Raw genomic sequence first — 27,997 nt, 5'->3', positions numbered from 1 at the left:
GTTTGTCTGTGTGTGTGTATGGCGCTGCTGCTGGTAGGCTCAGCGCTGGGATTTCGGGTTAAATATTCAAAATGGCGGACGGAGGAGCAGCGAGTCAAGATGAGAGTTCAGGACCAGGTAATGATTACAGCATTTTACATATTCATACTCATATTCAAACTGTGATACTCACAATCTGTGATAAACGGAGTGCAGATGAATTGCAGATGGATTTAGGAAGGAGGATGATATTCAGATATATTGCAGTTTAACACACAGTAATTTGACAGAGGAGGAAACGAGCTATAGCAGTGCGACGGTAAAATTACATGGAAACATGCCTCCCCCCTTTGTGTGATTAGACGGCCGTACCTCCCTACATATTCATACCTCTGTCGACAAATACAATTTAGCATATTTTATTAGTAATCGCCGAAGAGCCTCTGGTTTCATATATGACATATTTAGACTGTTTTCTCTCTCGCAATCTGATGGAAATAAGGATGCTAGTAGGCTAACGTTAGCTCGGTTGCTAACGGTTGGCTTTGTGTTGATGGGAGGATGCTAGCAGGCTAACGTTAGCTCGGATGCTAACGCTTGGCTTTGTGTTGATGGGGAGGTTTTGATCCGGGTTTGCATATTCATTTCTCCAGTGATTCAGTGGCTGTTTGTTTTCAACTGGAGGGAATAAATTAAAAAAAGGATCGGACATGTGTTTTTTCTTGTTGTTGTTTATTACACGGTGTCATCTCGGTGTGGTTGAGCTCGAACTGTTTTTAGCTTTTTTTAAAGCAGTTTTTGCCCTCAGTCTTTTGTGTGCTCGGCGCAGCCTGTTGTGTTATTCATGCGGGCCTGCCGGAGCCCCAGAGCGGACTAAAGCATGTCCCATCGACCGACGAGGAACCGGAGCTTATGCGGCACAATAAGCAGCATGTCAACAGAACACATACTATCAATATTTACTTAACTGCTTGTAACATGTGGCTTCGTCTGTTAAAACGCTGGTTCTCATTCCAACGGCTAACTGGCTACCTCCTCTAACTTGGTCCAGTCGTTTAGCAGCTAACTTGGCTTTAGTCTAAAAAATCAACTAAAAATAAAAACAATTCTCCTTGCTAGCTATTTTAAAACGATGTTATTAGCGTTGCTCTGTAGTGTTTCTCATCTTGCTAGAGTTTAAGTTTCTAGTAGTTTGTTTGAAGTTGGGCCGTACACTTCTTCACGTGAAGTGGGAGTAACGTTATTTTGGAGGTTAACTGTAAATCCATCGCATTAGAATATTTTATTTATTTTCCTACAACTTTTCACTGCTTTTGACTGAGCAGTTTTTAAGAAGTGCGTCTTTTATGATAAGATGCCCAATTTGATCTTTCGAAAAATTAAAAACGCACTTGCATATCTGGTTATAAATAAGCATTTGGAAGAGGTACACAAATAAAAACCCTTTCTAATTTTTTTGGGAGAAACCTAAAGGTACAAGTGAGGGTGAAGCAGATAATCTACAGAATGAGGGGCTTTCAGTAAATAGTAGGCAGGGGGGAGGTTATGGTTGGTGGATGCATATGCCTTTTATAATACAGACACATGCTTTAAAATATTTAGGATAATAATAATTGTGGAGCTAATGGAAGCAACAGTTGGAGATTTTTCTGGTCTGCCCCTCGTTGTTTCAGTAGTTTTGACCGAGTGTGTCTGTGCTGAAAACAAAGGTTGTACCTGTGTATCCCCCCCCCCCCAAGGCACAGGGAGGGGTATGAGGCCCACTTCCGGAAAGCCACAATAATAACAGGCACTCACTATTCACTCTGCCGGTTTCATGGCCGGGCAAGACACAGCTTGATGGCACTTTTTTTCTTTCTTTGTGTAGTTCAGTTTGCCATTTACTTCGTTTTTAAAGAAGCAGTGTGTTTTAGCAACTCTACAGGGGATGGGCTTTTCCTTTTTAAGATAAGACAAACCTTTTATGATAGAGAATGTGGTTGTTACAGCAGCAAATAGACAACACCAGTACATATAAAGTTAAATAATAAGAGGTAAATAATATGCAAATGTAAAACATATAAAAGTAAACATTTAACCATAAGAGGTGTATAATACAAAACTAGGTTGTTACATAGATAGTGAGTTCTCCGGCAAAGCCATGCCCCTTTAATGATAATTAAAGTATTAGTTTCATGAAAATCAGGCCTGTAGTTAATCCATAAAATACCTGACAAACATGCGAAGCGAACACAAAAAACCATTACCTTCTTTGTAGATGTAATATGTAAAAGAGTACAAGATGAAACACAATAATTATGTAGTACTGCAGTATACGTAAACATTTTACTCCACAGTTAAGATTATCTTTACACAAAAGGCAGCTCTAAAGGTGTCCTTACCAAATTGTGATTCAACAGTAATAATTGGCTCAAACAATGTTGTTTATTTTTCTCTGTTGTAATCTTTTACGAATATAGTTTATGCAGTTGTGACAGACCTACCTATGCAATTTAAAACATGATTAAATGGAACTGCAGTTTCATATGTTTTAATAATAACAATCAACTTTATGTCTCATGCCCTACGGGTGTTTAAGATTTCATTTCTAGTAATACGAATCACATTCAAATATTTATTCATACCCTGTCTGCATCGTTCTGACACATCACAAGGTACATTTGTAAAGTCTAGTAAGTAAGTAACAACAGTATCACATTACAGGCCATTTTATGATATGCTATATGTTGCTAGACAGTCACGATGGTTCTAAACGATTAGTCGATAAACAAAGAAAACAATAAGCATTTATTTTTATTGTGAATTTAATAGTTTTAGATATTTTTAAGCCATTCTGATTTCAGCCTCAAATCAGCAGGATTCCTACTTTTCTTTGTTATTATGTTAGTGTGAATACAATATTTTTAAAGATGACATGTTTGGCTCTCTTAGGTTAAGTTGTGATTGCCATTTTAAAACCAAACATTTATCAATTAATTGAAACTATTATCAGCAGATCCAATCGAAAATAATTGGTAGTTGCAGGCGTAGGCATGATACTAAATGTATTTCCCATATTCAAAGCCAAGCCATATTGGCATATCAGGAATTACTTCCACTCTGGAAAAAGTGTTATTAAACTGGGCTACTTTAAAGAACAGATGAGAAACTTAGGCTACTTTTCTCATTTAATCAGTTTTTCAGTTCCACCCTCATTCTAGCCTTGTAGTTCCACCATGAATATTCATTGATGTAAACACAGTTGTTATGAATAATGCATAATTTGAGTAATACATTCAGGACATGCCGTCTCAAAGTACAGAGAAGGCCTCCATGAAGGCTCCAGTCAGACAAGTTTTCCACTGTGGAGGAAGAAATCATAACTAATCAGAGCTGTGTGTTGTGCTCTAAACAGATAACGGCTTGTTCCTGGTGATCTGTAGTAAAGTGCCGAAATGAGAGAAGATTTGCCTTTTTCAGAAAAGTCAAAACATACTTGCATGTCTGGTTATATGAAAGCATTTGGAAGAGTTACACGTATATACAACCTTTTTTATTTAGGAAAAACATATAGGTATTAGGTACAAGTGAGGGTACAGCAGATAATCTACAAATTGGGCTTTCAGGAACAGTAGACAGAGGGGAGCTTATGATTTGTCGATGCATTAGTCAAGCAACAATTGGCATGTTGTTCCCGATGACTCTCATGTGTCTGTCATTATTTAGATCACTGGAAAACATTTGCCAGAATTTCATGAAATGCCTTTATGTTTCAGACGCATGCGTTAAATATTCAGCATAATAAGAATTGTGGAGCTGATTAAGTGAAAGTTGGTGATTCTTCCAGGAGACAGCGTAAGAGTGTATGGTAAAGATATTACAAGAAAGTGTTCATACACCAAACAAATATCCAGCAGTTTATGCTAATAATATCATTGTGAATATATGTGCAAATTCAGCCTCTGCCTGGGCTATTTTGAAGTAGTTGAATATCCCCACCACCACCACCCTCCAGAAACTTCCATTTAATTAAGTTAGATTGAATTTTCCACAAAGTCTATAGACAGTTAGCTAATGACCACCCAAGAGATACCGCAGGAGCTTACAGTGGTGTTAGCCGCATCACCCCTCATCAAATTACACTGCACTGTATTCTGTTCACTTGTGGCCTTAGTCCAGTGTTGCTGCTGTACTAGGCAGTGCCAAATGTTGTGCCTACTAGGCACACAACATTTGTTTATTACTTGTAATAAAAGCTATGTTCAATATTCATGTTACTCCAGCTGAACCCATGAATATTTAGGCCGTTTGGTTATCAGGTCCCTGATATCTGTCGTGATCATACATGCCGATCGTTTCAATTTCTGCTTAGTGTGCAAGTGGTCTAGATTTGTAAAAGTGGTCTTTATGTATTCTGAGTTTAAGATGAGGAATGTAGGTGCTAGGGCTGAATGTGGATGTGCTAATTAAGTTTGCTCTGTCTCATGTTGAATCTCCGCGCTCACATTAACTGCCTTGCAGTATTCAGCCAGCCTTCCCATATTACAGCGCTAATGAGGTAGCTATTTAAAATTCTCTTCGCAGGATATTTGTGTAATGCATTGTTCCACAGCAGGGTTTTGCAAACCGTTCAACCAAGTAGTCGTACATGTGTTGAAGTGCACTGCTGATGACTGCCTCTGCATTCACATCTCTTTTGTTTATTCATTTGTTGGCATGATATGATTGTTGGAGAGATGCTTTAAAGTCCAGCCGGGTTTTAACCAAACACTGGGATGTTTGAAGAGAACAACAGGAGAGAGTTGTATGATATAGTGTAGTGTCCATTTGTTGTTAAGGGCTGTGATTTCCAAACATGGGTTCTTTTGAAGGAGAAGGTTCTAAATGTGAGGATTAAACAAGTTTACTTTGAAGTATATCTAAGGAAGTGAATATAGTTTGGTTTTGGACTTTTGGTCCGACAAAACAAGGCTTCATCTCGGGCTTTGGTGGACCTTTTCCGAAGTGATCTAAAAGAAAATGACCAGGAGAATAATGAATATGTTTAAATATTTGTTGTTGCAGCCCTAATCAATAACTGTATGTTTTTGAGGTTAAAGGAGGATGGACAGAGGGATATAGACACATACATTGGGAACAATACCCACATTTATGTAATTATTTGTAGATCTGTAAAAGTTAGTGGAGAAATGATGGACAGAAAAGTCATCAGCAACTCGTGTACTTTATATCATTATTTTGGCAAAAATATGAATTGGTTTACGTTTCTCAATTGTGAAGATCGTCTGTGATGACTCGGTGTATATATTATGGTTTTGGACTTTTTCTGGTGAAAAACTAGCATTGTTCCCCTGTCTGTATACACGCTGGGGAATGTGTGGCTATTTTCAGAAATGTTATAGACTCAACAACAGGCAGATTAGTTGCAGCCCTATTTAGTAATGTTAGATAACATTTGCAACCTGATAAAGCATGTTGATGGAGTACTTCATACCAAAATAAGGCACTACTGCTTTAGTGGCAACTCGTCATAAATGCATGCTGATGTTTACAAAAAGGCTGAAAACATTGCTGAGTGCCTGAAGCCTCGTCCCTCATGCGGTCACCCTGCTGATAACGGGTCTGTTTGTTTTTCAACGCTACCGTGCCCTCTTGCCATTGTTCGATCAGGTCAGCAGTTAAATGCCTTTCAGCAGGCAGCGGGTTAAGTGAAGAGGTTGATCAGAGCTTTTTGCAGTTGATGTGGATTTAGTTGGTAAGCCCCCTCCCCTGCAAACCCTAATACATCCATGCATTCCTGTCCAGTCATTCTGATTCACTGGACACCTGTGCAGCTCCATCGCAGGTCTACATCCCCGCCGTTAAAACTCCTCAAGCATCCTGGAAATGAATTCAAAAGCGCTCCAAAGTGAAATACTAATGGCATGCAAAAGCTAATCTAAATATGCTAATCCCCAAACACTTCATAAACATGGACAGCAACAGCCCGCCACCCACTCTCTGTAGTCGCTCGCTCAGGAATGCTTTAGCCACAGGGGGTCTAGCAGTAATGACAGGCTTGCGGTGGATTAATGTGGAGTTATTTATTTCCGATTGAGCGAGTCCTCCTCCCACTCCTTCCCCAGACCCCCCTTTTTTTGCAGTTAGGCCCGTGACTCCTGGAGATACTCCGAACGAGTCTTAGACGTTTAATGCCGCCTTGCTAACATGTCCTGACCACCGCCGGCAGGCCTCACATTGCATTCTGGGATATCTCCGGCCCTTTTACCTGCTCTTAGCTAATTACTTTTTGAGCCGTGCACCCGATTTATAATTGGTCTTGTGCTGCTGCCTCCCTGCGCTGCGCCAAGTGCTAGTTTGATCACTTTTTCATTCCCCTCCCCGTGTCGTCCTTATTCCCCTGTTTTTTATCGTCCTCCAAAAGCCATCCAATTAATATGCTAATGAGATGATAAATATTTATAGGGGTTTCAATTATGCAGAAAGCTTTCAGAGCTCGGTGTGAAATGCGTCGCTCGCAGGACTTCAAAGCCTTGCATTGCTAACGAGGCAGAGGCAGATTTGCATACGGCTTTAATCAGCTGAATACTGATTATGCTTCATTATAGAGCCGGGTGGGGGGGGGCAGAATTAGAGGAGGCCGCCAGCTGCACTTTGTCGTTTGTTTCATTCCAGCAAGAGGGAGAGGTTGAACTTTTTCATAAGTACAGACAATCTTGGCAAGAGAGAGAGAGAGGGAGGGAAAAAGGGAGAGCGGGTGCAAAGTAGGCACTGGTTTGAAAAAAACGGAGAGGGGCAGAGCTATAAGAAAATAAAGAGAGTGCTAAGAGAGAAGCTGTTTGCCTAAACCCTGTTGGCTTTCCCAGTGTGCGTATCCCAGTGTTGTTCAGTGAACCGAGCGGCGGACAGTGCCACTGTGTCTGTAGTCGCTCCGCTTGTATTGAACCCGCTGCTGACCAGTGGAGAGTGAAGAGAGGGAGGAGGAACTCGGAGCCGGACGCCCTGTTGGTGGTGTGTTTACCCGGCAGAAGCACATTTTCCACGATAGGCTCCGCAACCATGCTGGAAAACACAGGTGGAGCGAGAGCGGGTGAGTTCTTTGGAGCTCAGCTGGGATTTGTTGTCGGGCGTCCTAATGTGAAACGGAAAAGGTTGATCTCGCACCACCTTTGCGTTACATTTGACTTGTACGAGTTTATTGTCAGTCATTGTGTTGGTCTAGAGAAGTTACATGTGACAGAAAGGTTACTGCAGAGCAGGAATGTCATGCATTTATAGGATGTATATAATCAGGTGACGATAGCACAGGGCTCCTGAAATCATCCAGACATGGTTGTTATGTTTTCACCGGCAGTGGGTGTGAGTCTGTCTCACTGTCTGTCTCTGTCTGGCTCTTCCAGATGCTAAAGTGAATAATCAGTCAGAAACTACTAAATGTGCAATGGAAAGTGGTGACGGGAACACCGGTGAGTGACCTCCAGCTTCTTCCTTTTCTTTTGTTGTTATTAACTGGATTGAAATGCAGGATATTTACCTCCTCGTTCAACAGGTTTCAAATCCACAGCCTAAATTAACATTTTTGCAGCACAAATCTGAAAAAGGCTTTTGTATTATTCACTCATTAAAAAGAAAAGACATGGCAGCTTTCCAAAAGCGCCGTTAGCGGTCTTCTTTGTCAAATGAAGTGTTTACCTCACAGAGCAGTTTCCCTCAATTGAATGTCACACTAATTAGCTGCGTCGCAGAGCTTCAGTGACTGTGATACTGTGATCGCAGTGAACACCATTCAGTCACTTCTCATTTGTATATTCAATTTGTGTTTAATAACGTAAATATGAATGTGCAAACTCATACTGTTCATATGTATTTCTGTGTTACTAATTTGGATCACATGTGTTGTCATTTTCAAATATTCTTCTGCATTTGACTATTATGTTCCTCTTTTTGTGTTAAACCAACAACAGCGTATATAATGTCGCCAGTTGGACCACAAGCTTCTCTGTTCCTCCGACCGCTCGTTTCATTAACTGCATTTCTTCTCCTCAGGAATCCAAATCAATGGGTTCGACTTTCAGAGGCAGGCGATGCCTCTCACTAACGCACACGCACAAGCCCTCCTCCAACAGGTAACACGTCATCACTGTCTTTAAGAAACTTTTTTAGTTTTAGTTTTTATGTGAAATAATCGGATGTAGTGTTTTAGTGTAGTTGCACATCTTAATTGTAGTTTCACAATGAAATGAGGTGTGATGTTTTACCAGAGGTTTGCTCCTCTGCACGAGCCAAATGAGTTCATTTAAATGAGCCAGGCTCTGCTTGTGTCGCCTGGCAACACGGCAGATTAATCAACCCTGTATGCTAATGAGCTGCTCTGCGGTTGCTCGGAAACAGATGGCAGAGAATATGCAAATCTATGCAGAATTGACATGCACTGCATAACGGTTATTTTAATTAGCATCTCAACTCTCCCCTCCTTTCCCATTCACTTTTCCTGTCTCTGAAGGCTGCAGCACATTTAAATAGCAACTTTCACAATAACTATTTTATTCAAATTCCTATGCCTGCTCAAAGACTGAAGACTCACTCTCAGGTAGCACAGACGTGACATGTTTCATTGTTTTTCAATTGTTGTGCTTTTACTTGATTAAAACTGTTCTTTTTGGTCTGAATTAAACATGCTTTCAAGTGTTTTCTATCTTGTTGGTTTTTAATAATAACAACAATGATGTTAAATTAAGAGACTACCTCGTGCTGTGAACACCTGTAGGAAGATTTCCTCTAAGCCTTCCTCTTTGCTTCACCTCCACTAGTCTAAGTCGGAAGACCCGAGTGCTCTTCCGACCTCCGTCCAGCAGAGCGGTTTGCCTCAAACCCAGCTAATGTTGGCCGGGGCTCAGATTGCCGGAGTAAGTGGCCTTTTGCCTCATTGCTTTGAGTTCAAACATAGTCATACAATTAAACATGATCAACCCTGGCTGAGAGGCTGGGTGCAAATATGATTGCTTGCCCTGATTCTGCGCCTGCTTGTTCATCCCATGATTGTGAGGCTATGTCCAAACTCTTCCATTACAGAAAATGGACGGATGGGTTTGGACATAGTCTTGATGTGTTTGTACACTCATGGTCAGGTTAACCACACGACACATTTCATATCCATCCATGTTCTCCCCGAGGACCTACTGTAGGGAAGCAGCTGCTCTGCGGGAGTGACTGTGCATGTGGATTTGAGTTTGAACATGACATCAACATTGCACTTTTGCCTCCGCTCAGCTGCATGAGTCCAATCTCCATCTGCCTGTCAGGGCTCATGTTGCTACAATACTGACAGTTTCATGACTTTGATACCTTTTTGAGAGCAGTTCAATTAAATTAGAGAACATTTAAGAAACTCTCAAAACTTAAATGTGATTTATTTAGCATGATTTTTCCACTTCAGTAGCATCTGTAAAGGTGTCTGTGTTCATACATGTTGGAATAACAAAGTAAAGGAGAAATCCGACTATGCAGAGCTGCGGTTCTTGACATTAAAGTAGATTTGGCAACAGCATCAAAGGGTTGGAAAACTGAAGCAAAGCATGGATAAATTATGAGAACATTTGATTGAATCTAATGAAGGCAGTCCTTTCCAACATGTCAAGTGGCATGACGTGTCATACATCTTAAGCAGCACACGTCTTTGTAGTGTCCGGCTGTGTAGAGCTGCTCAATATGAGTAAAATATGCAATAAAGTCGTTGAATATAGATATAAGAATTACACCCAAAAAAAATAACCCGTTATGAAAATGTACTCCAGCTTTTTTGCTGCTTCTACTGTACTGCTAAAATATCCTTCATTCTAAATTATTTAAAATATTCTTTTATTAACACAAAAGTCACTAATAAAAAAGAATGGCAGTTACGTTTCTATAAAAAAAAACCTAAGTGCAATATCTCACAATCTGTTTATTGTGCAAGTTAATAAAATATATATATATATTGTGCCCTCCTACTGGTGTGCTGCCATGGCAATCCTTTCATTAAAATTCCCTTTTTATGGGTATCACAACCAAAACTCAAGTATTGTGACAACACTAACTCAAAAGATCTCTATAACAGAAGATAAAACTGATTTGCCTAAACGCTACTTTCTCTACTTCCTCTATCTCTCTGTTACCCCTCTCTCTGCCCTCCATGGTCCCCCCCTCTCTCTCTCTCCCCTACCCTCCATGGTCCCTCTCTCTCTCCCTGTCCCTCAGTTGACCCTGACCCCGGCGCAGCAGCAGATGTTGATCCAGCAGGCTCAGGCTCAGCTCCTGGCCGCCGCCATGCAGCAGTCGGCCAACCAGCAGAACAGCACCACCGGGGCCAGCATCTCGGCGCAGGCAGCCACGCCCATTACCCAGCTGTCCCAGCCCATCCAGATCGCCTCTGTAAGTCACGATCACACATGTTTCTGCAAATATATCACAGGGTTCTCATTAAAAAACTGGAAAAGTCATGGAAATAAAAAATGCTAATTCCAGGCCCTGGAAAAGTTCTGGAAAACAATATTTTTCACAAAGTTTTGGAAAAGTTATGGAAATGTAACTAAAGTTGCATCAAATATAATTTATATTTTATCTAATCGCCAAAATAGTAATACTATAATGATAATAAATACTGTATAGTAATAAAACGTAAAATGGCATTTAACTGTCGAGGTATTTTGCTGGTGAGAGATTTTAGTTGCTTTAGCCTGTAGGAGCTAGTCAGCCTACTATTTGATTTGTTTTAGAGGCACAACATGTTTCAGGCCTTATTTTCCTGTTCCATGTTAAAATAAACCATTTTCAGTGGTACCGCTGAGAAAGAGAAATGTTTTGGGTCATGGAAAATTAGGTAAAGGTCATGGAGAAGTCATTGAAATCATTGGTGGAAAAAGTGTATGAACCCTGATATCAACTTAATTTCCTGTTTGAGAACTTGCCCCGAAATGTTTTGCATGAAGCTGACTTATTTATAGATGTACATTCTCTGGAAATTGCTTATACTGAACTTTCGGCTGTTGTTGCTCAGGGGGTTTATGATCATCTACCAATTAGACGGTTAGTGGTTTGACCCCAAGCCCCTCGACCAAAGGTCATTGGGCACGATATTTAACCCCCAAATTGCTCCAGTACTTGATTGGTCATTTATTTGGTTTATATAGGATTGAGAGAGATTGATTAAGTATGTACGTTTCTTTGGATTCAGCTAAATAACATTTCAAAGATTCAAAGGTTTTATTGTCATATGCACAAAGTAGAAATGGCGAAGAAGATCTTACGACCGGAGCTCAATGCAACATATATAATAAAATACAAAATAAAAAGTAGTGCAAAAAGTCTATATACATGTAAATAGAATTATGATATGTACAAGACCAGAATATGAAATAAATGTAATGTAAATTAAGACAAAATTAAATACGGTTTATTGCGTGGATAAATATTTATATAAGTATAATAAAGTATTAATTTGTATTCAACATGGGTTGGTATATCTAAATGATTGGCTTAAATAATATACCCTGCTCTTTAGTATGAAATAATACGGAGCCCCCTAGGGGACAACAAATGTTTTGCGAGATCTCGCAATACTTTTCATTTAGCTCAATGTACTTCCTGGTCAGTTCGGCTGCTACGGCAACACAGAAACCACAACAATGGAGCGGTTCATCGATTTTACTTTGAGCTTGGCCTTAAATATAAAGATATAACATCAGTGCTTGGCAATAGGCACGGGTTTCACATAGGGGTGGGCGATATGACGATATATATCGTCGTGACGATATTAGGTCTCCATGATATGCTTTTTAAGAGATATCGTATCTATCGTGATAAAAAAATAAAAATAATAATAATCCTGACTAGGAAAAAAAAGTTCTTTTTAGGTGAGGACTATGTGAGTGTGTCTTATGTAAAGCCAGTGCTTCACCTGTTCAAAGAACACCTCTTAAAAGCGGATGATGACGACACTGACCTCTCAGGAGAAATTAAGATGATCATTCTCAACTACCTCACTGACAAATACAAGGATCCCAAAACTGATGAACTGCTGGATATGGCTTCACTTGTTGATCCAAGGTTCAAAAGAAAGTACATTGACAGTGACAACTTAGAGAAGATACAAGCCAGAGCTGTGTCTGAGCTTGAGTCCTTGCTGACTGTCACTGTACAAGCACAGTGTCCCGCAGCATCTTCATCTCCCTCCACACCACAGAGCCTTGAGGCAGAAGCAAACCAGGGCCCCCACAAAAAGAAAGCTAAGAAAACACTGGCCAGCTTTTTGAAGACCTCTGCTGTAACTGCAGCTGGCACATCTGCTTCTCCATCCCTAAAATAAGCAATAGAGGCAGAATTGAAATCCTACCTGTCCGTACCAAATGCAGACAGTGAAATGGATCCTCTGGAATGGTGGCAAAACCATGATGGAAACTTTCCACGGGTTAGCCAATTAGCTCGAAAGTATCTCTGCATTCCGGCAACTAGTGCTCCCTCGTTCAGGGCCAAAGGGCAACTCTCAAGCCAGAGAAAGTTGACAAACTGATTTTCCTGGCAAAAAATCTGTGATTGTGTTCTGTCATACAACAAGAAAAGTAAAACAAAGCTGTCTAGTCAGGATTCAGACAGTATTGCACTTTATTTATTGTCTTGTTTGATTCTGTTGGCTTATATTTTATTTTATCAATAAGGTATTTATATAGTTTTTCCCTTCAGTTATGCTAAAGTCTTTTATTGCACTTCAAGTCGAAAGTTTACATTTTAATTGTTTGGCACTGACTTTTCCTCATTGATGTTTTATGTTTTACTTAGTTATGTTTTACCCTCCATGTTTATTGATGTTCACTGCTAGTGCTACCTCAGAAAGTTCATTTTTATACTGAGAAACTTGAAGCCATAGCAAATTGTTGAATTGTTCATTCAGGGATTCATTTCAGAAATAAAACCAGCTTGAAATGGTATTTTGGTCTGTTACTCCTTTTTGTTTTAGTTGCTGTTACCTTGTAGGTGCTTGTACCGTTAAGTAACTTGAAAAATAACCATAATAACAGACATGAAAAAATATCGTGTTATATATCGTCTATCGTGATACTGCTTGAAAAATATCGTGATAATATATTTTTCAATATCGCCCACCCCTAGTTTCACACATAGACTGTATATATAAAGGGTTTCACATAAGTGAAGACACCTCAAGAGAACACTCAGAGCGAGGGGACATGCACGTCCCTCTGAGCTGAGTTATTGACAGATTAGAATTTCGCGGATCAATAACTCATGAACGTAACGTTGTAAAAATACAAACAACATGACTTTACAATCATAGCAAGGTAGACAACGAGCTACAGAGTCGTTTTTATCAGAACAGTTCGATACGCGCCGTCATCCGAGCTAAACATCAAGAGTTGGTTACAATCTGCAGCTGGAGGAGGGAGAGGAGGAGTGCTTAGGGACCGTCTACAAACCGCAAAGGGGTTTTGTTCAAATCATTTTTTTCCCTTCTCCATGTCCCCTAGGGGGCTCCGTAAAATAACAATATTGTAATTGATAGCCATAGTCAAACTTAAGATATGTTGGAACATCTGCAAAGCATAAACTGTGTTATAAATAGCTTATTTATCTGTGAGTTTACTGATCATTAGTTTGTGTTTTCTGCCAGCAGCTGCAGCCGCAGAATCTCAGCATGCCGCAGTTTGTCCTGCTGCAGCCCACGCAGCTGCAGCCCACGCAGTTCATCATCTCACAGCCACCGCATACCCAACAGGGTGAGGAAACACACTACATGCAGAATTAAGAAAGGAGGCAAATCCAATATTTGATTGTTACGGAAGAATATTTCAATACATGTATCTTAACTCTCACGTATTTTACACTGTAGGCCTAATGCAAGCCCAGAGTCTTCTAAATCAACTACCTCAAAGCCAAGCTAACCTCCTGACGACTCAACCAAGCATCACCCTCACAACTCAGGTTCGTAATGACGCAAGAGAACTCTGAGATATATATAATAAAATCTAACTACGAAGCAAACTTGTATAGATTAGGTGTAATTTTGTAATACTTTCTCCCCTTTGCTGACTTTGCCTTGATAACAAATACATTTTTATATTTTGCTTATTTCTTCAGCCTGCCACTCCAACCCGCACAACTGCAGCCACACCGATCCTGTCCCTGCCCCACAGTCAGACCACCCCCAAACGGCTGGACACCCCGACTCTGGAGGAGCCCAGCGATCTGGAGGAACTGGAACAGTTTGCCAAGACCTTCAAACAGAGGCGCATCAAACTGGGCTTCACGCAGGTGAGTGTCATGTTCTGTGTATTTCTCACAGGTTCAGTGATTGTATGATGTTCAGTTGACCCTCCTCCCTCGGTTAATCGGTTGGAGGAGAAAGCAACAGGAACAACAGTTTTCTCTCATAGCACAGTCATTTAATATATTGTGTTATTCAAGTTGAGTTAAGGCTTAGTTATAACTTCTATTTATAGATTTAATTATCTGATATAAAACAAAATGTTCCCCCTTGTCCATTTGGTTTAAGTTCACCGTGCTATTTCCTGCACATGGGGGACAACATTACTTTTAAGCTACATGCTAGGCTAGTTAATGTTATTAGTGTTCCACCTTGGAGCTAGTGAAGGAGTCTGATGCCCCTTTCACACCAACGCGGTCCCCGTTCTAGCTCCGTGCTAGAGCTTTTCTGGTTCGGAACCGGTTCTTCTTTTCAGCCCCCGTTTTGTTCACACCGCCCAGAGCCCGACTGGTGCTGCTGCTGCGTCATGACGTCACCGTTTACGTCGACGGCGTTACGACGCTCACTACTACAACAACAACAACAACGGTGAAAGCCCCATGTGTTGATGTTCCACACATTCAGCTCTCTGAGGTTTCTTGGATTAATCCATATCCAACATCTCTGATCTTGTGTTGATGACTTTTGGACAAGTCCCCCCGTCCCCCCCTTGATTCTGCATGTCTCCAGGTTTAGAGAGGGGTTTAGCTTGCAGTGAATTTCATGCATTAAGTTTTAGAGATAATCTCATCTTGCTAGTGCATATACCAATAATAAACTTTATTATAATCAGTGTTTCTGCCAGACCAGGGCTGAGAGGGCGTCCAACCCGAGAGCGGGGGGGTTGAATTGAGACGTCCCTTTATAGATACTATCTCTTTACGTTAGTGAGCCGGATCATTTGGCTCGGCTCTTCATGTTCCCACAGTTTACCACGGAGCCTCAGTTTTGCCGCCAACGATGCTCCGGCGCTCGCAGTTCACGCGCGTGCTCCACTAGCACCCCGCTCATCGCGTCCAATTCGCGCACGTTCCGTGTTGTCCCGCCAATGTCGGGGAAACGATCAGCAATACTCCAAAAAGAATCCCACCACTCCTTTGCCCCTCCAGCAGAGGGATTTCCTTGTCCTTTTTCCTTTTTGTCATTTCAAGCGATAAAAACTCTTGATCTTTTTTTTTTTTTTTTTAAATGGCGGCAAGACGCCTATCTGGCAGAAACACTGATTATAATAATATTATAATTTGTCTGTGGGTAAAAAGTATTCTCTCTTGTTTCATGTTTTCCTCTTTCTCTCTCTCTCCGCCAGGGGGATGTTGGCCTGGCCATGGGGAAGCTGTACGGAAACGACTTCAGCCAAACTACCATTTCTCGCTTTGAGGCCTTGAACCTGAGCTTTAAGAACATGTGCAAACTCAAGCCATTGTTGGAGAAGTGGCTCAACGATGCAGGTTTGTCCCTGAACCCTCCTGAATCCCTCGCACAGAAGCACTTGTCGTAGCAGCTTTAAAATCAGCTGTGGTCTAGAGAGAATAATCAGTTGGGTAACAAACGTACAGCAACACAATATTCGTATTAAAAGCAATAAGGAACTTTATACTTGCAAGTATGACGTCTCCTCCAAAGAGCAGGTACTGTTCTGGTACAGGCTCTCTTTATAAGAGGACATCACAAATAGGACTGGGAACCGAAACTCGGTTCCAAGTGAGAACCGATAAGAAAAGGCTGGGTACCGGGTACCCATACAAAATACACAATTTCGGTAAGAACCGGAATCGATAAGCGGAATTGGAATCGATACATTTGAAACGATACCCATCCCTAATCACAAAGCAGATTTACATTACAACAACATTCTGGGAGGCCAGCTGATACTCCCTCTGGCACTTTATGCAAAACCATCACACCCTACAAGACAGTGGGATATACAGATACCCCTCAGACACAGTATGCAAAACCTCACCCCTAAACACGTCTGTTGACCACACACACACATTTAAGGTTCACTCCCAGAGAGATGACCTAATCAGAGAAACTAAGGTTAGTAATGTTAACACATTTGATTGCACAATTTCCTTAACACACTTTAGCTCTGCATACTCTTCGTCTCCCTGACATAATAATAATCCTTATATTTATTATAGCGCTTTATCAAAGACTCTCAAAGCGCTTTACAAATACACATTACACATACAGATAACGGTCATCTACTGTGGACAATACCCACAGGAGAAAATTCGGGTGAAGTGTCTTGCCCAAGGACACAACGGCCTGGGCGGGAGCGGGTTTCGAACTGGAGTTCCCCAACGCCCCCTTGATCTGATGATCAAACGCACAGACCACTGCGCCACCCGTCCCCGACATGAGTGCGTTGTGTATCTCTCCAGGGCCTTTACCTCTCTTCCTGTCTTTTGTGTCGGTGCTGTTTGTGCAGAGAACCTGACATCGGACCAGTCCCTGTCCAGCCCCAACTCGCTGGGCTCCCCGGGGATGGGCATCGAGGGGATCAACCGCAGACGGAAGAAGAGGACTAGCATCGAGACCAACATCCGAGTGGCCTTAGAAAATAGCTTTCTGGAGGTTAGAAACTCACCCTCGAGCACATTTAATTGAAGTATGTTTTTAGTGTCGTCTACATTTGTATTTCACTTCAAAACTTTACCTCTAATTGATTGGTTACGACACGCACACACAAATAACTTTTTTTTTTAAGCTGACCTATATTTGCCCATTTTGTGGGAACTCGTTTTTCTGAATGTCATATTGATCAGGTTTTAGAGACTGCTCGGTGCTCACATGGCTTCTCTGGCTTGTTGCCTCTTCCAGCAGAACCAAAAGCCTACCTCTGAAGAGATCACCATGATCGCTGACCAGCTCAACATGGAGAAGGAGGTGATCCGGGTCTGGTTCTGCAACCGCCGGCAGAAGGAGAAGAGGATCAACCCCCCCAGCAGCGGCATGGGAGGAGGCGCCATTAAAACCCTCTTTACCCCGAGTAGCCCCATGGTAATGACGAACAGAGTCTATTAACTATTCCTGGATCCATTTCAGGATCATTTTCACTTATTTGTTCACTGGATGAAACTACAATTCAAAACGATTCATCACATCTGTTTTAGCTGTTTGTTGACGCTCTAATCTAATGTAGTCCTCTCTGTTATTCTGTTTCTCAGGTGGCCAGCACAGCAAGCCTTGTGAACAGTCCTATTAACACATCCACCACTCTGACTGTAAACCCAATGATGCCTCTCACCAGCACCAGCGTCGCCAATTTGTCTTTCACAGGTGTGTACGGGTTCGCCATGTGTGTTTGAGAATGGGCCCCTAACAAACGATCAGTGATGTTGCTCGGCGTCTCAAATGCATTGAAATCCAAAGGGACTCAGTGGAGTCAATATAAACGCCTCTCCACGACTTTACATGTATTCACTTTACATGTATTCACTTTATGCACACGTATCTCCCCTAAGAAGAGATCCAGAAGCAAAAGAGTAAGAAAATATGAAATACATTTTACGCCATTTAATTGGTACAGTATCTTATATACATTTGTGTGATAGACTCACTTTTAAAATATTAGGTTCGAGGTTTCATTTTGAGAAAAGATATGTTAATATATATGTATTACAGAATGATGCTATAAATACCAATTATAAGTTACTCCTAAAAACACATTGGTTTCTTTATCATGTTAGATTTTTGTGAAAAAGGTTTTTACACCATTTTTACTTTACGAATATTTTTAGATATTATGAATATAATCATATTTATAATCATATGACACCAAACACCAGTTAAACTCTCAAAGAGTACACGTTTTAATGGGGACCCCCGGGGAATCCCCTTACACAGGAAAACCTACCACATCACTGCACTATAATATCATTGAATGCTAACTGTTGTTTTCTTCCTCAAAGGCACGAACACGGCATCGGTCATCTCCACTGCACCCATATTTACTACAGCCTGCTCTCCATCTTTGAGCCCGTCGCCAACGACTATTCAGTCTATGAAAGCAGAGAACAAGGGCCACACCATCATCCAGGCCCCCACATCCATCGCCTCTCTGGGGGGGGGTCAGCTGATGGTGTCGGCCTCCAGTCTCTCGGCCGCGCTGCAGCAGGCTCAGTTGCCCAGCAGCTTCGCCGCCATGGCTGCTGCCGCCGCGGGGCTCAACCCGGGACTCATGGCCTCCTCTCAGTTCGCTCCTGGGTTAGTACAGGTTCTGTTCAAATATTAATGTTAAAACAATATCACTCGTCGCCGGCTTGAGCTTCAATAATCAGGATACATGTATTTATTATCCTTGCAAGAATGGAAGTAGTCATCACATACAGAGCATTTGGGACAACTAGTTCCTGAGCAGTGTCCCGTGCTGATATGCAAGAGAGGGAGTTACACCGTCACAAGATGCAGGAATACCGGTTCAAAGCGGTATACAATGTTTAGATTAGCTGAGACCACGTCAGAAATGAGCATGCTTGTCATATGTCTATCTCCATAGAGGCTCAATCATCATGTTAATCACATAGCTATCGTATGCCTAAAACAGTCCTGATGCTCTTCCAGGTAATCAGACATCCTGTTACGTACACAGCTACGCAGGGCCTTTGTTATCATGTGTACTCTGATATTAGAAGAGTACATTCAGTACTTTCCCAACACTTAATGCAATGATTATCACTCTGTGGAGCTTCAGGGGTCTTATCTCTTCATGTCATTTATCCTTTTCCAGCGGGGCCCTGCTCAGTCTGACTTCTGGAGGCCTTGGCGGTGCGCTGAATCCGGCCCTCATGAGCAACAGCACCTTGGCTACCATCCAAGGTGTTTATCAATGTATGTATATTTAATTATTCCGTTGCACATATTTACATACTTGTCATACTATACACATACAGCACAGTCCCAGGTCATGGTATGTATGGAGCTACAACTCCAGAAGGAAAACATTACTAGGGTTGGGTCGTTTTGTCTTTATCGAGACAGAAGAATACTCGTTAGTACACGCATATTATTTTAACTGCTAAATGCTGATTGCCACATACTGATATCCTGCATCGTCCTTGGTAGCATGACGGATTCAAAGATAGTTTCCCACAAAAATAGGCAATAAAAGCCAGTTATAAATATACTAAACATGACTAATTAGGAGCCAGATGAATTAATGAATCAATTAAATGAAATAGGCAGTGTGATTTTAAAGAACAAAAAGAACATATTCATAGCATTTATAAAGGAAAATAATTAAGAAATTAAAATTCACCATGGGTTTATGAAGATATCCCATTGTTTGTATAATTAAAGCAAAATGTAATGAGGCCCACAATGCATTTGCATATTAATAGCTGAATTAATCGGGCCACGCCCATGAGGTTAATCGTGCTGAGAGAAAATTACTTCTGTGCAAAAAGTGGGTTTCTTTTTAATTGAGATTGAACCCAACGCAGTGTGTTCGTTTAACCAGGAGCACGTACATTAAACATCGAAAGTAATAGTCCTCAAAGCAGAAACATCCCAATATCTGAAAAGCTGGAAACATTCAATGTTTTTACATTTCAAATGACTCAAACGTTGAATGAACTCATTCTTATCTTTTTAGCTAAACCATATATTCTCTCAATAACATCCAAATGGTCCCCATCAGCCAAGCCATTGTTTAACTATTGACTGCATGTGCTAATTAATGCAACTTGTGCCAAATGTACAAATTGCCCAACATGCAAGTTAGCATCCGGTGGTTTCTATGTGCTGGGGACCCTTACTATACATTTCTAACATAAAACTTGGGGGTACTCAACATGTCGGGTCGGAATAGAATAGATGAATAGAATTGGGAGGGATGAAACCCTCTTTAATGGTCACACATGCAGAGCACACAGAACACAGTGACATGTGTTCTCTGCTTTTAACCCATCCTAGTACCAGGAGTCTAGTACTAGGAGCAGTGGGCAGCTATTGCACAGCGCCCGGGGAGCAATGGGAGTAAGGGGGGTGTCCGGTGCCTTGCTCAAGTGCACCACACAGGGCAGGAGGTGAACTGGGACCTCTCCAAGTAGCAGTCCACACTCCATATTTTAGGTCTGTTCGGGGACTTGAACCGGCGACCCGACGGCTCACAGTCCAAGCCCCTACTGACTGAGCCACTGCCGGCAGCTTCTATGTGCTGGGGACCCTTACTATACATTTCTAGCATAAAACAACAGGACTCTATGTATTTCAAGTAGACTACAATGTGACTGATCCCCCCCCCATTTGCTCTCTCTCTAAACCCTCCTCCCCCGCCTCCCCTCAGCTCTGGCCTCCAGTCAGATCCCCATCACGTCTCTGGACGGCAGCAACCTTCTGTTCGCCAACACGTCTGGCGGCACACCGCTCTTCCTGAACCCCCAGAACCTGTCGCTGCTCACCAGTAACCCCGTCAGCCTGATGCCGGGGGTAGGGGGGCTGCAGCTGACCTCCGACCCCCACCTTCAAGCCTCCGCGGCTGCTGTGCCTGTGCAAAACTCCACCATCACCGCTGCCTCCAAGGCTCAGTGAAGCCCGGCTGCATACCGTCTGTTTCTCTCGTCAGGGCGTCTGAGATCAGCGCTCCACTAACCAACCCCACATTCTTTCCATTGTATCTATCATTATTTAATCCTTTTGCTGCCACCAAAAAGAAAACGACCCCAAGTGAGGTTGAGGTTGACTTTTTACATTTTTGTTTCTTTTTTGATTCTTGGATGTTTTTTTTCCAACAAACATTCGCTGTTGTTGGCCTGCCGCTCATCATGAACCTTGACCAAGTGACCGGGAGGATGAATAGTCCCCGGCACGATCAAGCCGTTCACATTGTGTGTGTGTGTATATATATAAATATATATCCTCCTATTTCCAGGTCAGAATTTCTCTGAAACACTTCTAACCAAAAACGTTTTTGATTTTTCTCTTTTAAGGTTCAAACTGATTTACTACTAATATTCATCATCACTAACGGGGATTTGTGTGTCACCCCACCTTTTAATTATCTCTTTTTGAGTTTTTTTTGGACAGGCCTTGACGCAAATCATATCAAAGTTATATTGTAGAGATTTTCTTTTCCCTTTCTTTTCTGTATTTTTTAACATTTTCAGAACTTTGTAAGTCTAATATTAAGTTAACTCAATTTGTAATCGTGGTTATAAGGCTTTAAAAACAAGTAATAAGTGGCCGAGATAAAGGTTATCGTTGCTTTAAGGATCAGAGGGACAAGACGTGTCTCTCTGAGTCTCTCTTTCTGGAAACACTGAGTTTTACATTTGGCTGCGGAGCGAAGTAGCCCCAAAGCGTTTTGTAAAATCACCGTCTCGGTGCGGATTACAGACACTGATAGAAAATGACTGAAAACATTGCGTTGAAAGCTTTATAAAGAGCTGCGGACATGCAGTCCCGTGTCGGATTTAAGGGTGATTTGTTTTGGATGGTGGTCTATTGGAAAACTGTACATTACGTTTGGATTCAGAGGAAGCAAATAGACGTCTGCATGTGTTGTCTACAGAGAGTTCAGTTCCTGCATGATCCACGCGGCTCTGCGGCTGACTGCTCTGTCGTTGGGAGATTAGTCAGGGCATGGGCATCATACCAAATGTATGCTGGCATTGGCTAGATGGGGTTGTTGTGTTTTTGTTTTATTTTTATTTTCTTAATAGTAGTACCGTCGTATCTACTTGTGCACAGTATCTGTACCAAAAAACTGGATTGATGAGCTGCAGTCTGCCTGTTTGGGGAGGAATGAAATTCTGTCTTTCTCTGTCTGCAGTCACTCGACTGGCTTCGTACTTTAAGATATACCAAAAATATTTGTTAAAATAATTGCTGTGTGTACTCGGTGTAGCTTAGTCTAGTCGATATATTTATGAGTACAGAATTTCTCTTCATTGTCAACAGAATATAGAAATGCAATATTTTGATGATCATTTTCCAAAGATGACCTTTTTTTTAATTTGACAAAGTGTCTCATCGCTCAACTTAAAAGATTGGCAGCACAAACTGACCAAACACAGACGGATTGGTGGGATGGGGCACAAGAAAATGTTCGTTTTGACTCATTTTGAATGGTTTTGTTTATCACCAGGGCCTCGCCCCTAACGCCTGATCCTGGTTATCCTTCAGCCATTTGATGGCTTAGTTTTCCTTTATCTTTATGGTAGCAGTTTTGGACTTTTCTGAAGCAAAGTGGAAAGGTTCTGTTTTTTGGTTTTGTACTAATATTCAGCCATAAAACAACAGCTTGAACCAAAGTGGTTTTCCTCAGTAGTTGCCCTACTCTTCACACTGCTGACTTTATTTCCCACTCTCTGCCTCGGTTAATACCGCATAGTCCTTATTTGGTTCTGCTAGATAAGGATCACAGAAACCTAGCTTTAACAACTTGCTGCTGAAGCTCCTGCTGGAGCTGAGCTGGCTAGAGGCCTGCATGCTCTCCTATAGCTTTATGAATACACCCTGTGAGATCAGGCCTGCCCTCGGAGGGCTCACTTTTATGTAAATGCTGAGATCGGACCATCAGTCACCACACTCCCTCTCAGCATCGCCATTTTGGAACCAGCACGCTATGAAACGATATGCTGCTCCCTAAATCTGTCTGCGGACTCGTTTTAAAACCTGCCAAATGATCTTACTCAACACAGTGTTGTCTAAGTACTGTTATGTGCTACACATTCAACTGAACCCCACATAAAAAAGTAGCATTGTTCTACAAAATGAGTTACCACAGCGTTGTTAGATCGCTGAGGTTGTAGGCAGTGAAGTTTGTCCATGTTCTCCTCTTGTGTACTTCTTTTCTTTTGATTACTTTGACTGAATATACCTCAGCAGCACTTAACATAAGGTTCACCTTTAGACATTTCTGTGTATAGAACAGTGTAGAATGTATAAGTACCGTCTGGCTCGCCAGTCAAAGTTTATACTGATAAACCAAACATAGGAAAGGACAACTTACTACTGCTATTTTCTAGTACTACTATTTATGGGGTATTTCCAGGTTTGAATATTATTTTGAGATCCTTCTTGCCAAAGGACAAGCCTTTCTCTTTGCAGCTGGGCGGGTGTCTGGCTGCTCACGTCGCTGGTTCCCCGTCTTCGAGGACTCGGTCCAGTTTCCGTGCTGTTTGTAGTTACTAAAGAGTGGAACATGTTGCAAGATGAACCAGTTGCCATCGGCACCATAGGATGTTACTGAAATATTTATCTGAGGAAAGAATTCGAGAAACAATCTTTTCTTAATTCTATACATATAAATATATATATAAACACGTGTAAGATATTCACATTTTATATTTGAACCAGTATGTTATCAAGACTGAATGTAGTGTTTATCATTCTTACCCGAGAAAAAAACTCCCCTAAATCCTCCTTTTCTATTATTGCAAAATAACGATTTTTCTTTTTTTTTAACTGATAAGACCAAAAAATAAGAAATCTGAGATCACGCCTCTTGTGTTTGCTCGGACACTCCTGACTCTGATCTTAATCTTTTAATAGATGTGTTTTTGTTTGAGTCACGTGGACTTGATTTGTTGTGCCGTCTTTAACAATCATTTGATTTTTTTACTTTATGCCTTTTAATTGTTTTGTATAGTGTGAGGGCAAGATCACTGGCTTTCTTAGTTTGACAAAGAAGATTAACATTATCATTTATGCCTTATTGTTACGTAGAAGACATGAGCATTGTAGCATTGTTGTGTGCGTGAGAGCGTTGGCTCACCGGGGGCACCGCTTTCACTGAAACAAAGCGGTGCACTCTGGGCATTTTGGAGAGTGGGATGATTATGTTGCGACCTTTGCTTTTAGGTGTGACTCAGACAGGTTAAAGATACCTGTGAGAAAAGCTTTACTAATAATTCCAGCAGGTGGATGTGAGTGTGAGTGTGTGTGTGTGAGTGTGTCTTTTAAAGAGAGAATAGTGAGTACAGTCTGCAAACCATTATGGTGCATTTGATCCATCTTCTAGTGGGTTTTCGGGGGTGATTTTCTTTAAAAATGGTGAGACATAAAGAGTACTTTTTTTGTTGGTCCATACTGGGGACTTTACCGATATCTAAAGCCTAAAAGCAAGCCAGTTAAAGAAAAAAAACGAGTGTTTTATCTATTAATGATCTTATCTACTGTCAACTAAAGTTGTTGCCACTGGCTCTGCTTTGATGCCGTAGTTTCATAACGTGATCTCCAGACTTCAAGTTGCTCTTGTGGATCAGCCGTGCATCAAGTTGTAGTTTGTTGAACCCGCCACGCTGGTTTGCTGGTTTTTAACGTTGACAAAGGAAGTGTGGAGCACCAGTTAAGGCAAAAAGAGCTGTTGTATACCTCATTTCTAACTCAAGACTGAGTGAAACCTGCTTTAATCTACTTAAGAAATATAAAATATTATTAAAAAATCACAAAAAAAGAATAAAATACAGAAAGTGTGTCAGTGGAGAAGCCCGTTTATACTGTACTTGTGGAGGGTTGTGGAAAGTCACACCACAAGAGGGAGACAGAATACATACCTGTACTCGTGAATGTCTGCTGTTTTTTCTTTTTCACAATTTGGTGTTTTTTATGCTGCACACTGATGTATTTTTCAGCCTTTTATGGAATTGGTTTGTTTGTATTTTAGCGCATTATATTCCTTTGAAAAGTTACTTTGAATAGACGCCACATTTGAACACTTTAAGTTTGACAATCCTGTTTTCTATTTAATTTTTTTTTTCACTCTGACTAAGTGCAGGTATGTCCGTGTCTCCCCACACGACCCGCTCTCCTGTGGTACCAACAATAACCAAAGACTTCTAACTTGATTGTAAAGGAAACAACGCCCGTCTCTCGGCCCATCCCCGCCTCACTGCTCAGATCAAATCCCGGCTGCACGCTCTCACCCGAGTCCGCTATTCATTTGCTTTTTACTGCATGTGAATGTGTACCCGCCCGAAAAAACACCCTGCGGTTTCAGTGCCTGTGGGCGGGGATCGGAGGTGGGACAGGGGGGCGAAAAGGGGCCGAACGGGCTTCTCCCACAGACACAATCTGGTGGTAGCTGGGTGATGTTTGTTAATACACACTGAGGGTTAATCCTGTGCACACTGTACATGCTCAGGACTGTATGTTTGTTGTTATGTTTCCCCGTCCACTCTTTCTCTCTCTCTCAAGGACTGCGGTGAAACTGCTCTTCCTGCCTCTGTCTCTTCCTCATCACACTGTATAGTCCCAGGACATTTTACCCTGTTGTCTCCAGGAATACACATCCTCAACTCACTGCTGTGTCCCCTCCTCCCTCCTCCTCTTCTGCTTCCTCCTTTGCCATCGTCTCTTCACTACAGACTCTGATCCGCTGTGACACTATGCATCATGGTCCTGTCACTCTGCATGGACTGTGTCCCAGCGACACTTTGTTTAAGGCTTTACTCCGAGTGAGGTTTGAAGGGCCTCACAAGCGCTATCCCAAAGCAAAAATCCAAATATTTAACTTTTGACAAATGCAGATACCAAAGATATCTCTCTGTCCTGTGTCTTTCTCTGTCCTTCTCTCCCTTCCACCCTGCAGCATGTGTATTAAGAGACAAACCCAGCACTGGCTTTAGTTCTAGCCTCAGTGATTCCAAAGCTTAGATGTATATTTTGGTATATTTCTGAGAAAATCTTGCGTGAAAAGTTTCTCGTTTGTTTGTTGTAATCTCTTTTTTTTCTGTCACAGCATGGAACTAATTGCAGAACTGTCTTACTCTTGGTAGGTTAAAGATATAGTATTTTTGTATGTTTTTTGGGTGTGTTATGTGTGTGTGACCATGGCTTTCAACAAGATAGGAAAAATGAGAAAACCAAAAAAAAAATGCCAACCATGTACATATGTTTGTTTTATCTCAAGAACTGCATTACGTAAAACATTTACTACTCGCGTTGGAAAGCTTGGGCTCATCTAAAGGAATGTGTCCCTGATTTATTTACCTGTTTCTTACTCTGCCGTCTGATAATACTTGTCGTTCCAGGACTCTAATTTAAGGAGTCCTGATTTCCATCATGGACAAAAACTCTGTGAGAAACTGCTCTGATTTGACTACAAGGAAAAAAACAACTACAAATACTGCCGTAAAGTACGGCGTAGAACTGAAAGGTTGTGTAGGAGTTTTAAGTATGTGAATCAGGATACATAGTAGATTTTGATGCATTTATCTGCTGTATTTTTGTTTGTTTTGTTTTTATACACATATAAAAATAATCTTTTACTGTAAATGTACAGTTCTCTTTTGTTGTAAACATCATTAAACCATTTTCCAAGTGTTTTGATGTGCTTTGTCTTTTATTGGCATTCAGTTACAGTTTGATATTCAGAAGCACCAATTCTAACGGCCCGTCCACACAGCGGCGTGCGTTGACGTTTGCCGGCGGGCGTGTCTGACACTCGAACAACAACCAATCACATGAATCTCCCGCCCCTGACACACAAGCAGCGGTTTGATTGGCTGACGCTTCGTACGGGCCGTAAGCCATGCAGGCTTTTTTTCATTTTGTGCCCAATAACTTCTAAAGTTAAACAGGAATACATTCTGTCGCTTATCAGCTTCTGCTATACTTTGTGTAGCACTAATTAATTGTATCATGTTAACCGTAACACCGAATCCCTCATAATGTTGGCATACTTTGTATTATACCTATCAGTTTCTAGTATACTTTATGTTTAACACTTGTAAATGATGGCATGCTATCAGGCTAAATCAAAGTATATCATTATACTTTGTTTAGTGCTATCTGGTAAATGTTAGCATGCTATCCAACCCAGTCTCATGGCATTTCGTGTTCACCATCACGATTTCCCTCTTTTTTTCGTGTTGCACAGCACGATTTTAAAAGCAATGTATTTCTACTGGTAATGTGTTTCGTAACTGCAGCAGGTCTTTTTCTCCGGTCGGGTCGTGGAAGACCGGAAGCTGTGTGGTTCATAAAAATATGTTCTTACTCAATATCAAGCCACAATTATTGCTTTTATTTTAAATTTCGGACTTTTGTTGCCGTCTGTGAGGAAAATAAATGGGGCTCAGAGCCTCAGGGTACTGAAATCTGTATTTTTTCATCTTTTTTTTGTTATTTGTTATTCTTTTCAAAATAACACACTGTTATTTAATCACCAATAACACACAATTATCCTTGCTTTTATTTATTGGTTTAATTCCATAATCTCAGGCTTTTTTGGCGTCTGTCAGGAACTGAATTTCAAAATAAAAATAACCGGAAACAGACGTAGGCATTTTGAGCGATTACACAAGATCCTCAACTATGGTTTAAGCCAGGGCTCGGGTTTAAGCTCGTTGATTGGATGTTTTAGCCGTAATGCATGCTGGGATTTGGTGTTTATATTATATGAAATCCGGAAAATATTTTAAAATAATACTTAATTCCGAGTGCTCTTGCTTTTCTCTTTGAAAGTCATCACATAACGGCATTGTAATACACGGTTCGGCTGCATTACATATTACAGATCTGCCGTTGGGATCCCCCAGTCAGAGCTGGTTGATGTCGCCAGGGAAAAGGAAGTTTGGGGCTCTCTGCTGGAACTGCTACCCCCGCGACCCGACCACGGATAATCGGGAGAAAATGGATGGATGGATGGAGATCTGCCATAGTTCTTTATTTCTAGAGCCCTGATGAGAAGACCTTTGGAAAAACTGAAGAAATGCCACCGAAACTGAATACTTGACGTGGATCATAAATATATCAACAATTAAACAACATCTTCAATTTCTCTTCACACAATACGTC

At 41.3% G+C, this 27,997-nt stretch overlaps 1 protein-coding gene across 1 annotated transcript; it reads left to right on the top strand.

Annotated features, from left to right (window-relative positions):
- The first annotated feature begins 34 nt into the window (after window positions 1-34).
- On the top strand, window positions 35-26,521 carry pou2f1b (POU class 2 homeobox 1b). Its single transcript, XM_034109542.2, has 16 exons — window positions 35-117; window positions 7,359-7,424; window positions 8,005-8,084; window positions 8,462-8,548; window positions 8,769-8,864; window positions 10,195-10,368; window positions 13,622-13,724; window positions 13,838-13,929; window positions 14,086-14,259; window positions 15,558-15,699; window positions 16,674-16,828; window positions 17,075-17,254; window positions 17,422-17,533; window positions 18,166-18,460; window positions 18,984-19,084; window positions 20,541-26,521. Exons 1-16 carry the CDS (start codon window positions 72-74, stop codon window positions 20,783-20,785), a joined length of 2,148 nt encoding a protein of 715 aa, XP_033965433.1. The 5' UTR covers window positions 35-71; the 3' UTR covers window positions 20,786-26,521.
- The last annotated feature ends 1,476 nt before the right edge of the window (window positions 26,522-27,997 follow it).

Source organism: Pseudochaenichthys georgianus, chromosome 21, assembly GCF_902827115.2.
Source record: "Pseudochaenichthys georgianus chromosome 21, fPseGeo1.2, whole genome shotgun sequence".
Classification (NCBI taxonomy): Eukaryota; Metazoa; Chordata; class Actinopteri; order Perciformes; family Channichthyidae; genus Pseudochaenichthys; species Pseudochaenichthys georgianus.
Note: the sequence above shows the minus strand (reverse complement) of the source record. Positions and strands in the feature narration are given on the sequence as shown.

Excerpts from the sequence above, each read along its gene's own strand:
- pou2f1b (XM_034109542.2), top strand. The coding sequence starts at position 72 with ATGGCGGACGGAGGAGCAGCGAGTCAAGATGAGAGTTCAGGACCAG. Across the intron at positions 7,425-8,004 it reads AAGTGGTGACGGGAACACCG|GAATCCAAATCAATGGGTTC; the intron begins GTGAGTGACCTC and ends TCTTCTCCTCAG. Across the intron at positions 17,255-17,421 it reads TTACCCCGAGTAGCCCCATG|GTGGCCAGCACAGCAAGCCT; the intron begins GTAATGACGAAC and ends TCTGTTTCTCAG.